Source organism: Pipra filicauda, unplaced genomic scaffold (genome assembly GCF_003945595.2).
Source record: "Pipra filicauda isolate LSUMZ 115617 unplaced genomic scaffold, ASM394559v2 scaffold583_size265894_pilon, whole genome shotgun sequence".
NCBI classification, from domain to species: domain Eukaryota; kingdom Metazoa; phylum Chordata; class Aves; order Passeriformes; family Pipridae; genus Pipra; species Pipra filicauda.
In genome coordinates this window covers 27,898-41,480 of record NW_024104735.1, presented here as the reverse complement: position 1 = coordinate 41,480, position 13,583 = coordinate 27,898, and the positions used below count along the sequence as shown (strand labels likewise).

At 35.0% G+C, this 13,583-nt stretch overlaps 1 protein-coding gene across 5 annotated transcripts in view; it reads right to left on the bottom strand.

Moving 5' to 3' along the window:
- The window catches only part of APAF1 (apoptotic peptidase activating factor 1), a 33,010-nt gene that overhangs the window by 14,724 nt on the left and 4,703 nt on the right, over positions 1–13,583 (bottom strand). For 2 of the 5 annotated variants that reach the window (XM_039387708.1, XM_027732245.2), the window contains 10 exons: positions 11,003–11,115; positions 10,359–10,490; positions 9,723–9,961; positions 9,014–9,181; positions 8,049–8,180; positions 5,579–5,692; positions 4,815–4,993; positions 3,525–3,651; positions 1,426–1,551; positions 677–808 (listed from right to left, as the gene is read on the bottom strand). In XM_039387708.1, the coding sequence (XP_039243642.1) occupies positions 677–808; positions 1,426–1,551; positions 3,525–3,651; positions 4,815–4,993; positions 5,579–5,692; positions 8,049–8,180; positions 9,014–9,181; positions 9,723–9,961; positions 10,359–10,490; positions 11,003–11,115 (1,462 nt within the window). Of the gene's footprint in view, positions 1–676; positions 809–1,425; positions 1,552–2,827; positions 2,923–3,524; positions 3,652–4,814; positions 4,994–5,563; positions 5,693–8,048; positions 8,181–9,013; positions 9,182–9,722; positions 9,962–10,358; positions 10,491–11,002; positions 11,116–13,583 lie in introns of those variants that run through there. The other 3 variants (XM_039387709.1, XM_027732248.2, XM_027732250.2) reach the window with 3 other exon arrangements.

Genomic DNA, 13,583 nt, shown 5'->3' with positions numbered 1-13,583 from the left:
GGCATCTCTGGTACCAGCTAATGAAATTATCTGCCTATTTGTACTGTGAAATTGCACTCCTTATTTGCCAGTGTCTAGATTTTACTGATTCTTCTGGTTTCCCCTTTCCCTCAGATGTAGACTTAAATTGCCCAGCTTCTGCTCTTTCTGTGTAAACATACTGTCTCCCAGTCCAGACACTGAAGACCAACAGTTAACTTGACGAAACTGTGTACTGATTATTATTTTGCTGGTTTCCATGTTCATCTCTGTACTATGCCCAGTAAATTTAATCAAAAAATGTCCCTGCTACACTTAACACTTTTTTTCCCCCGTCTAATCTTTCAACATCCAGTTTTTTACAGTATTAATGTTTCCCAACCTAAATTTCAGCCTTCCTTTTTAATTATGCTGTTTTTAATTAGATATTTCACTCCCATTCCCATTCCCCCCTCTGTCTTGCCAAAGCCCTCATACTCTACCAACAGAGGACTTGCCCATTCTCCTTTGCTCCTATTCTGCCTTTTCGAAATCTGACTACAGAGCTGTAGTCAGTACTCTTAATCAGTTGCCATCTCTCTTCTACCAGGCTCATTAAAAAAACCCATAAATTTACAGTGTTTGGATATACTTATACATCAGTAATTATCCTGTTATGACAAGCAGCATGAGAATCATCTCAACCTTTTCCACTTACTTTGATGAAAGTGTCATTTGAGCAGGTGGCTAGAAGATACTGACCACTTCTGTTATTGAACTGGCAGCAATTGACCTGCTCTGAGTGTTCCTCGTACACACGCCTACACTGGCCTGTTCTCGAATTCCAGATCTAGACAGAATTGAAGGATGAAAAAGACTTTTAAATAAATTTAAGGTAATTAATTTAAAAAAACCTGGAAGGTATACTTAAATACAGATAAAGGCCTAAAACATTCTTAATAACACCTCAAAAATGTTTTGAAGATAAAGAGAAAGAATATACATCTGCAAAAAGAAACAAGAAGTTATGAGGGGAAAGGTCATAATTCAGACTACAATCTGATAAATACTGGAATTTCACCAAGATTTGGCTACAATAAAAAGGAATTAAAAATACCAAATATTTCACAGGTAACAGAAAAAACATTAAAAAGCGTATTATGGACAGATTCATCTCATGTTACGAATAAGATTGGACTCAAACATTATGTTCTAGTTAAAAAGAATCATATCTCATAATACAAGTAAAATAAGTGGTACTAGCTGCAAGTATGATGGTAACATTAAGCATATTTTGCATATGTAACAAGTGGGACTTTTCTGTTTGTCAAGTACTGAATTATCCATATAAGATTTAAGATAGTTTAAAACACCTTTAGTCTTAAGAATCTGCTCTGTCTGAATTGGTTAAACAGAAATTAGAATTATTAGTTTGAAAAAAAAATTGCCTGCTCCTCATTCCTTTACCTTCACTTTTTTATCACTTGAACAAGTTGCTACAAATTCACCATCTGCAGAGAAAGCGCAACAAAGTATTTCATCATCATGGGCATTTATCTCCAGGAGTCTCTCTCCACTTTCTGCTTTAAACACCTATAACAAGAAACAATAAAACCTTATAACTTGCATATAATTTTAAACCACAAATATAAGGGGGTTTTATCTCAAATAGCTCTCTTTATGTAAACTCTTCAAAAAATTGGTTTACTTTCGAAAGCACTCATATTTTCAGAGACAGTAATATAACTATAAAAATATTTAATTTGAGCTTTAATTTTGCAAGGATGATAGAAATTGTTAGGGAGAGAAGTAGTGAAAACTGATACTTAAAAATATTTCTGTTCTATCCTCACTCTTTAAGCCCAGAGCCATGTCCTTTCACAGTATTTCTTAACAGTAACTGCAAAACACTATCTATTAATAAAGTCTAAATTATTCCTAAAACTAAAAATTCCAGTTTTAAATGTATGTGATGTTCTTCTGTGGAAAGTACGAATTTCATCAGCAATTCACAATTTGAGGAAAAAAAAAAACAAAAATAAGGGAAATGAAAGGACAGCTGGGGAAGTGTCACATACTAATCAATTTCCCCAAATTCTGGGATTTACAATGTGGGGTGGGCCAGGGGGAAAATCATGTCTCCCTTTCCATCTTAGGTTAAATATTCTTAATTATTAAAACAAATCACAAGGTGTTCTTTATAGCACTGTTCAGGATACTACAACTGTGAAATCCCTGTTTTTTCCTTTACTTTCTTATTGAATGGGTATGTAAATGACAATGAAACGGTTCGTATTTTTTCAAATAAGAACATAAATACTGAAGTAACAGGAAATCTACATTCACAATAAGTTCTGCAGAATATCTGCTCTTAATCTAGCAATTGTTTAAGTAGCTTTGAAAACTGAAAAGCTTAGGCCATGATTAGAAAAAACGTGAATAAGTTCGAAGTTAAACAATGAAAAAAGGATTATCGCCAATTTTCCTATTACTTCTTCAACAAGAGTTTAGTTTAAATGCAATCACAATCCACAGGGGTTTTTTGGGTAGAAAATTAACATAAAAATAAGCAATCTGCAGTGTCAATAATGAGGCTATTAAGTACAGAAGCCCAGCACAGTAACTTCAGCACAGCAACTTCAGCACAGCATGAGTACATTCGCCAGACATCTCCTTAAGTGGATGCCATGATCATAATACTGTAGAAGCCAGCAAATAAAATAAAGAAATTAAAAGGACCAATAACAACACACTAAATAGCCAAATGAACAGCAACTAAGCACCAGTGATATTACTGCTTTAGTATTCAACTTCTCAAGCATCCAAAACAATACCGAAGGTTTGCAGAGAAGTTGTTCTTTTCCCTTACCTTTAGCTGTCTGGAATATGGATACTTTACCAGGTTACTGGCTGGCTGATTGCTAGTTCTCTCGAGAGCTGGCTGACTCCCCTGCAGGCAGACTGCTGGCAAATTTATATTAGTCACTTTCCTCTCTGCCTCCTCTAATCTGCTTCCTAAGCACTTTGGGCCCGTTTCCAATCTAATACTGTCTTCAGCTTCAGGGGTTTTCTCCACAGATATATTTCTTTTGCATAAGACATTTTATTAATTAAGCACCAAAGAGGCATAATGTCCGTTACCATCTCAAATAAACAGTAAAGCTGTAACTAAAATATCTTACTGCTTCTCAGTACTGTAGAAGGTCTACTGTGACTGGAAATAACACTTTTTGCAAGCAAATATTAAACAAGCTGGGGTGCATTACTTAGGCTGTGAGTTTTTCCATATCATTAAAAGGCATCTCACATTCACACATTAAAGTAGTAAGGGTATAAACCCTAAAATCACACCATTTGGTTTTTGAACTAGAAAATAATGCTTACTCTTCCAAACATGCAACTTGATGTTTATGCAATAATATATCCTTTTCAATCATTTGTCTCCAATTATGGTCCAGATCCAAATATTTCCACATAACATCAAAAAAAAGCAGCAGCAGGACTGTTAACAAATGTTATCAATATGGTACACAGCATCTCTTTTCACTCATGCATAGGTATCTTACCTGAAGTGTTTTATCTGCTCCACATGATGCTATTCTTTGTCTATCCTTAGAAAAGCAGGCATGGTAAACTGCATCTCTATGTGGACGAACAACGAGACGGTAGAGGTTTTTCAAGGATTTTTTATTCCTACAGGGTGAGACGATTGATTCAGATGAGTAGGATTTCTAGTGCCTTTGTACTATTCAAAATCCTCTCTAAAAAGATTAACACTTTTCCACATATCTTGAGCAGCCAAGCTTTATCACAACCAACCAACCAACCAACCAACGCACTCTATCTTACCTTTCAGCTTCCATGCTGAAGTAATAAGGGAAAAATAAATTCCAACACTCAGAGTTTTTTATCATAATCATCCTGTTTAGCTAGGTCTTAATACAGAAAGCTGTCACTGTAATAAGATGACTTTTGGTGATGAATGACCAAAACATCTCTCTCTATTCTGTTGATTTCAGTCATGTTCAGCATGTCTCCCATATCCAAGGTGAAAACCTTAAACTGACTGGGGATCAGTTCTTCTGAACTGTGCATCTTCCAAGCAGTTTTCTTAGAATTCTGCTAGCTGTGCTAAATTAAATAACCAAGTATTCAAAGAAAAGACTAACCTGCCAGGCTATTACTATAATTGCTTGATACAGAGTCACTCTGTTTTGTGACCACCAAGTACTACAAATATCAGAAGAGAAACATCAAACAGAAGAATCTAAGAGAGTTACATGGTCAGATGACTATTGGACAATGCTGGTAAAATGTTTAGATATGTATATTTTTTCCTTAAATATACTTCCAAAACCACAATAACAGCAAAGAATTATTTAAATAGGGGAAATTTCAAGATTGCGTAGAGATTATAAAGTATTTCCCACCTCACTATTTTCAAAAACTTTGCAAGTTAGCACAAATGCTCTCCTTTCTTTAGCTGTACATTTCACTATAAAACCAAAAAACATGCTGTAACATACCCAACACTTGCACTACAATTCTAACTATTAAAAAAAGCATTTAAAAAGTTTCAAAGTATCATGTTTTCATCTTTGTATAGTTATTTAAAAGAACAATAATTGAATTCAGATGTAAATATATTACTATATTTATTTCTGTGTAATTATTACTAATTTGTGGCCCTACATATCCAGGGTTCTTGAAAATTATTTCACTTTCTTTCCCCAGAAAAGAAACCTTATCAGTTGTTACAAAGGTCCTTTTATTAGCCATATGTTGTATTTAGTTGTACATCAAATGATTTCCTTGGATCAAGGGATCAGCACAGCAGATGGACTGCATCTACTTACATCCACTCCAAATAAAAAGTTCCTGTTTCTCTTTGAGCATGTAGCTTGGCTTGTTGATATACCTCTGATGTCTCTGGTTGGCAAAGACCCAGCTGTATAATGTCAGGAAATGGTTGCCGTCCAAGAAGGTGCCCATTTAAAGAGAGAAATTCCTGGAAGTTCTCACGAACTGTGCTATCCTAAGTACAAAGCAGATAATATTTGATAACATAGATTTATCTTAGTATTTATTTCCTAAGTGCCCTTTGCCTTTTTAAATTTCTACACAGTAAATACTCTCACAGAAGCACTTAGCTCTATTTTTATATTTAGTTCTATTAGCAAGTACATACAATAGACTGAAATATTTCATTATCCTACTCAGGAAAGCATAATCTCCTTATTTTTCAAATAAAGAATATTGGCAACAACGATTTATTCAAGAAGCAGTCAGTGTGAAATATCACAAAGACTATTCCAAGTGGCTAACATAATTCTACACCTCCTCAAAAGCAGAGTACCTTACGTACCCACCATTAGGTATTGATCACTTTGGTTACTGAGTTCCATGGCCAATCACTTACACACTGAAGTTAAAACTGAAACTGAAAGTTTCCTTCTTTTTTATCTTCTCCAAGTTAAAATATAATTTAGTATTGGTTTTGTGCTTCAGTTTTTTAACCTTTCTATACACCTGACATATATACATATATCCAACAAAATGCAATTACAAAATAGAGAAATATATTTGGAACAGACTGATCATTTACCTTTTAGTATCATACCTTTTGATCCAGGACTGAACTATATTCTACATATTCATGAATCAGATGAGCAGGCCCTACTAATTCTGTTTTAGCTTTAATCCAATCTAAAGAAAACATAAGATCACGGAGCTCCTACAAGAAATATAAATTTAAGTTCAGAACATAAGTTTCACAATAGAATCTACTCAGGGGAAAAAGAAAAGGACAGGAAATACATGAGGTATTTAATATGCTCTGGTATAACTGTCTCTAGTTGAAAACAAGAGACATCTTATTTAATCAGGTATGAAAATTCTGGGTTATAGAAGGCTAAGTTTGTTATTTTAATGCAAAGGACTGCTCTTTGATACAGCTACTCAGAGAAGGAATGCGAGTACAAAGCAATTCTTGACTTGTAGCACACAAAACCTGGTTTAAGATACAACTCTGAAAAAGCTTCTTCTAGTCCAATCTAGTAAAGATCATTGCTAATAGTGATTGTTGATCTTCCTAAGAGAAGCTGAATTTGAACAAAAGCAGAAAATCTGTTATAGCTGCATTTCACTTAAAAATGAGAAGACTACTTAAAAAGGTGATCTGAAACTGCAAATGGAATTATTAGAATAGAATAGAAAATTTCAGTCGGTAGGGACTTACTATGATCATCTAGTCTAACTGCCTGACTGATAGCTAAAGCATGTTATTAAGGGCATTGTCCAAATGACTCAAACACTGACAGGCCTGGGGCATTGCCCACCTCTTTAGGAAGCCTGTTCCAGTATTTGACCACCCTCTTGGTAAAGAAATGCTTCCTAATGTCCAGTCTAACCCTCCCCAGGTGCAGCTTTGCACCATTCCCTCAGTTCCTATCACTGGGTACCAGAGAGTAAGAGCTCAGAACCTTCCTCTGCACTTCCCCTGCTCAGGAAGCTGTTGAGAGCAGCAAGGTTGCCCCTCAGACTGGGACCTCCCCAGACTCATAAAACCATTGGCAGATGATCAGGAGGAGTCTTGCCATAACATCCTTTGTGCTCTTGGTTGTATCAGATCAGGCACTGTGGACTTGTGAATATTCAGCTGATACAGCCAGTCACTTACAACCTCAGTGTCCACAAACGAAAAGTCACTGTACCCAGACTCATGTTCCTCCAACCCAGGGGGCTGGGCAGCCCAAAGTCTGTCAGTATTATTAAAGATTGAGGCAAAAAAAAAACCAACATTGAATGCTTACACTTTATCCCTATTAGTTAGATGACCATCTTCAACAAGTATTGGCCCAATGTTTCCTTTAGACCTCCTCTTGCTATTAATGTACTTAAAAAAGTCTTTCTTTTAAAAAAACATACTTGTTCGAATCAGAAAAACTGCTTAGAGACAACACTGCACAGGCTTTAAGTATATTTCAATTTAAAGACAGTAAATACCACAAGGATTAAAATATTATCATGGTTAAACAAAGGAAAATAATACCTCCCAGCTTTATTAGCCTCCTAACAAATTGAAACCATGCCTAAATAATGAGAAATAAGCGGTACATAGAATGCAAACTCTAGGAAGCATACAGTCATAATGAGCCAGGCTAAAGAACTCTGAGAAGCTAATTCTACAAAATGTAGAAAGGCTGCTAATAAAAACATTTTTAAAACACACTGAAGTTAAAGAAATTAAGATAATTAAATAAATATGATCCAGAAAAACAAGATTTGTAGCCCACACTAATTATGAAGGTTCTAGTAAGATATAAATCCACAAAGTGTATTATATGATGAGTCAGATGAACCATCTCGAAAGAAGTTCAACTGAAAAGGTTTGAGTACATGTGAAATAAAGCAATCAGCAACCAGTATGAAATGCTATTCAATGCATTTGAGACTCAAATTCAAGTGAGACTACTGAATTTTTAATACTTCTGCATGATTCGCATCTTATTCTAGCTGAATATCTACAGTACAGTAGGTAGCAAAATGACAAAGTTTTTTAAAGGTGCCAAGGCAATCTTGGGAACAAGAGATTTGCCCATCTACCTCTTGATGCATTTTTTTTTGGCTATTGAAATCAGCTAATGAATTTTTACATGCAAATCCGCATGACGTAAGAGGAAAAAAACTAACAAGACTTCCGAAGAAAAAGGTAACTAATTGATAAAATTCTCTGACTGAATCAATTTACTTGTATTGTCATACAATAAAGCGAGCTTAGGTTTTCAAAAAGGTTTAGAGAAGATCTCTTATCAAAGCTTCTTAAAATAGGAAAAAGAAAATACAAGCTATTAATATATAAAATAAGAAATCTTCTCAAACGAAAAGACAAGATACAAAGGGTAGAAATAAAACAGGTTTTGTAATGGACAGTGATTATCAGTAGGTCTCCTAAAGACTCTATGCTGAGTATTCATCTAGATGCACAAAGGCCTAAGGGAAGAGAGGCTGAAGTGGGAAAAGGCCTAGAGGGAAAAGCAGAGGTAAGAGTGGGTTAAAAAGGGAAACAGAGGACACTTGACAGAACCCACCTGCTGCATGTTGGCACCAGCCATATGATATGCTAGGAAGTTATACCAGTACATGCAGTCCTCTTGGGATGGAACAGGCATCTTCAGTTTGTAATATTTCTTGTACTGATTTACTATGTTTCTATGTAGCTCCTGTAATGTGAAGAAAAACATAGTTTCAGTTAAATCTTTACCAACATATGGGTTAGTTTCAGTATTAAGGAATTATAAGTATTATTAAGATTATATTTTAAATAGTATTAAGGAATAATATCATTTCTCAATCACAATATGTCAAGAAATGAAATAAAAAAAGCTTACCTTTCCAAATTGTAGGCCCTACCTAATTTACTCCTTAAGACTTCTCCAGAAACATTCTCTGGATATTAAAAGGCAGAAAAGAAAGCTGTTAACCTTCCTTCTCAGATTGATAATAGCTATCAAATCTCTCTTCACATTAAATGTGGGTAGCTAACAAAAAAGGACCCTTATATACGTCGCTCTGAAGCAAGGCTAAAACCTTGCTTTTTCTTCATATTTACTCTTTCTGCTTTGTCCTTCAGAACCGAAATTTTCTGGTCCCAATTTATATGTCCTCTCCCTGCAGGTATTGCCTTAAATTGAAAAAAGGAAGTAAAAAAGCACTTTTCTGCATTAAAGAAAGAACCTCCTCTTCTGGTAGGGTCTTTATGACTTTGGAATCAGCAGTGGCACATTACATCTCCTGCTGGAATCATCTGATAGAGAAATAATGGATACAGTCTTCTCTCAGTTTACTCTCCTAGGTCCAAAGGGAACCATCATGAAATCATTCCATAGTTTCAAGCTGAAAATAAGTATTTGTAATTAATCAGCATTAAGCTAAACTGCATCACGGACTATTCTATGAAACTACTCGGGATATCATTTGACAACACAACATTTTCTGAAGAATACCCAGCTTTGAAGAGTAAAGTTAAAAGTAAGCAGATTCATTAATATGCTACCTGAAGTTGGTTGCGATTCTTCTCTGTGAGAAAGTCAAGTTGAAGATCGTGTAAATAATAATGGAATGACTTCCCATTACGATCACAGAACAAGAGTGATTTGTTAACAAATTCCTGCAGTATATCTTCAACTTCTTCAGTTTCCATATCCCAAAGAATACAGAGAACCTAAAAGATATTAACACAGTAACAGAGAAAAGAATGAGAACTAAGTCATAATATGACTTATGAATATCATAAAAGGCTACCAATTAACTGACAAAAAAGTGTATACTAACAAATACAGACATATTACAAATAGTAATCAATTCAATAAATCACCAATTCTTTCATACCAAACCACAGGGCAGATACTACAAGTTATCCTGTCTTTTGTCTATTTGCGCTGATTTACAGTGATCATATCTTTTTGTTAAAGGAGACAAATTTCACTTAACAGTTTTTAAACCTTCCATTTTAAACCTACTTAAAGAGCCATATGCGGAATGCACATTAAACATTATGAATACATTTATTCAGTTATGATTTTTTTAGTTTCACTACTAACAATACAAGTCATGATACAGTAATGGACCAAATCTACCTAATCTAGCAATTACTATTAAGTTACACACAACACAAGTTACACATGACAATTGTAAATTTTATGAATTCTTTAAAGTTGTTGCTTGTATCTCACTAAAACTGACAAGATTTCTGCTATTATTACCTTAGTAGGTACTTTAACATCTTTTGGGAGAATAGAGAGGTCTCTATAGTAGTCTTTGTAATTGTCATTTAGTTGCTCAACACTTATGGACATTGCTTCATCAAGGGCTTCGTAATCATAAGAAGAAGATTTTCTTATTCTTTTAAACTGTTTATTCTGCAGCTGTCTGAGATAGTATTCCCAACGACTAGGGAAGTCTCGTAATAATGCACCTATCAAGGATATCACAAGAGGAGAACCTGAAGGAAAAGATTAAATCAATTTTAGAGCTTTTCAAGGAACACGAGCCGACAGTCAAGTCATTGAGTAAATCAGGTAATTTTCCCAACACATTGATCAAATTCTTGAGTTGTGGAGGACAAGCAGAACGTGTAATCCATGTAGACATCTGCAAACTCACGAAAGTTAAGTGCAGTTGTAGCGCACGAGGAAAATACGCTGAAGAAAAATACTTGAAAATCAACATGGGACAATCCTATTTTGCTTAAAAAAACCCAAAAAACATTTGACAAGCACTTGTGTTTTACTTAAGGTATACAATATTAAAGGATGTTCCCTCTTCTGTTTGTAAGTCTAAATCTAGAAGAAAAAAATCCATTCAGTGATAAATGATATGTTGAAGAGCGACCAGTATACCTTTGCATTCTCTTACAAGGGAGTTAGCTTGTTCTGGCAGTTCTGATATTTTCATATTCACAAATAGGGATAAAATCTCCAGTCCTTTCTCATGTGCTAGTCCACTCTCCACATGAACCTCAAATTTATTGCCTAGACACAGAAACATGGACAAAAGTTAAAAGAATGTAAAAAATCCCATGGAAATTGAAGGAATTTTCCAAGTAAAACTGGGAGCAAAGGACCTGGTTCGTGATTTTTTGCATAGTATTTTATAGGCTTAACACTAAGAAGAGTATAAATTCTACTTATCAGAATCAGTTTGCATCAGCAAAACAAAAAAAAGACTATAATAATTACAAATGCCTTATGGGCAGTGACTACTCAACAGTGTAGAGATAATCAGGTTAACAACATCATTGTCACAGAGGTTAATTTATCCTGTTGAGAATCACTGCACTCTTCAATGCAAACATTTAACTTTCAGGATAACATATAACTCTTACTTCACAAACAGCATAAAGTCTTACAGAGCAGAATTCTAAAACTTCGCCACAAATTGACCAACAGAGATTCTACTAGATTCTTTTAAAAGTTCACAAGAACAAATTGTAAACACACATATACACAAAATCTGTGGTGCAGAAGAGGAAACTGTTCCTTACCAGCCACAGCATCTGTTACGCTCCTGTCCCTGCTGGTGATAAGAACCTGACATTGATTATCGAATGCTTTTAGTACCCAGGAATCCCAAATGTCATCCAGGACCAAAAGAGATCTAGTGCAAGAAGAAATATTGCAGATTACATATCAACTACTAGTGCTAAAATAAAGTATTGCATTTTAGTAATGAAAGAACATTTTCAGAATTTACAATGTATCACTGCACAATTTTTTTTTACATTAATACATAAAATATCTTCAGAGCATGTCCAGAGGAGGGTAATGAAGCTGGTAAAGGGCCTAAAAAATAGATCCTATGAGGAGCAGCTGAAGGAACTGGGGTTGTTTAGTTTGGAGAAAAGGAGGCTCAGGGAGAAACCTTATTGCTCTCTATAACCTAAAAGGAGGTTTTCGTGAGGTAGGGGTCAGCCTCTTCTCCTTGCCTCAAGTGGAAAGACAAGAGGAAATGGCCTTCTATTGCACTAGGGGAGGTTCAGATTAGATATTAGAAAAAAAAAATTCACTGAAAGGGTGGTTAGGCATCGGAATAAGTTGCCCAAGGAAGTGGTTGAGTTATTGTCTCCGAAAGTGTTCAAGAAGCATCTGAATGTGGCACTTGGGGATAAGGTTTATGGGTCATTATAGTGGTGCTGGGTTGATGGTTGGATTAGATGATCTTGAAGGTCTCTCTTAACCTTGATGATTCTGTGATTAAGCACTGTACAAGAAGCTGAATGCAGATATTTCAAAAAGTAAGTTTTTACCATTTATTATTTTATAGCTACACCTGAAGTGCAAACAATAACGTTTTGAGAAATATTTCCATTAAGAGATGCCAGGAAAAATAGAAATATTTACTCTGTTTTTCAAGTCACCAGGCAGAAAAGAGTTGTACAGGACTAGATAACAACTCTGCTTGACACAGGCTAGTGATAAGTTTTGTGGGAGAAAGCATTTCAGTTTCCTTTTGACTCAAGAGTTTTCAGTTTTATTCTTGTATCTTTGGAAAGAACCTCTTGTGAAGGAATTGTCTTGGATGATGAGGCTATTTTTACAGAAACAACATTTTATAGTGACTACACATTCAAATCCTCTGGCTAGCCACATTTGCAGGTTAATACATCGAATTTCACCAAAATAATTTATAGTAGATTTCCCTACACCTGCCTATATATGACAAAGAAGTTACTGAAAGTCGATTTTAAAAGGTTTGTTCCAAGAGAGCAAAAAGTCAAAAGTAGACGTATGAAAAGAAATGCCAGTTATTTGCATTCAGTGAGGTTAATTATTGAAATCTAATCTTACAAATTGTTTATACTTACTGCCTTTTTTTTTCTGGAATTTTCTGCTACACTAGTTATTGGTTAAGTCGTCCAATTCCCACTGAGGCGTGCCAAGACTTCCGCATTTTTGTTCAGCTAAATGGTGCTTATGCCATCGAAGCTTATAAATAAGGATCTGATCTTTCTTAGAGAAATGCATACACATCATACCCCATTTTGAAAGTTGCATTTAAGTCTTGGATACCCCATCTCATTTTTATACAACTCCTCTATTAATATCCTTTTGATAAATCAAAGAATACCGTCACAGCCATAAATGACTCATTTTGTGGCACTTTCACACTTGAAAATATGCCGGGTGGCACGAATTTCATGCTGGCCTGATTTTATGTTTTTAATTAATCTGAACACTTCAAAGTCCTCCCAATATTTTGGCACCAGCGATTTTCTCCTCCAACCACACCAACAAATCTTAAATCCTAATTAGGATTATTTAAAAAAAGAAAATAAACAAAGAAAAACCAAAGCAAACAAAAAAAACACCCTAAGCAGACAAACACAAACCCCTGTGGTAATAATGACAGGAGATTAAATTCTGTAATTTCTTACTTTAAAGTATATCATAGTTTCAATTTCTTCATTTGACTAATTCTTTAATCCCAAGAAACATAATGGATTCACAATGTGAATCCTTTGCCTAGTACTTTATTCCCAAGAGATATCCTGGGTTGACTATTTGAATCCAGAAATAGTTAAAGTGACTTTTTGTCACCGAAGAGAATTACAGTGCAGAGCAAGCTCCTCCACCAGATGCAGAAAGAGTGAAGCTTGGTTTTCAACACACTTGCACCTTATGAACTTCACTCCCCAGTACATTTCCTTCTACTTCCTCCCATGCCCACTGTGATGTTGTGCACAAATTAAACATCCAAATTCTTCTGTATTCAGGAGTTTTGGTTTGTTTGTTAATAAACAAGAAATAACAATGGAAATGTGTCAATTAAAACAACCACTTCACATATTTGATGAAAAAGTGTACTTTCAGCTGAAAGTGCAGTTTGAACTTTTCCTATAAGATTTCCACAAGGAAAAAAAAAAAAAGAAAGATTTCTTGTGGAAGACCTGGTGATATTTTTCACATCTTTTCTTCACAAGAAAAAGCTTTTTTTTTCTGTACAGAAATGCCAGTATTCTACTCTATGTCATCTATAAAGATCTACTCCATCTACAAGATTGGAGTATTATTCCCAAGATATCTCACTGAGGTGCAGGTTTGTTTACTTTAGTACAGATTTTCCCA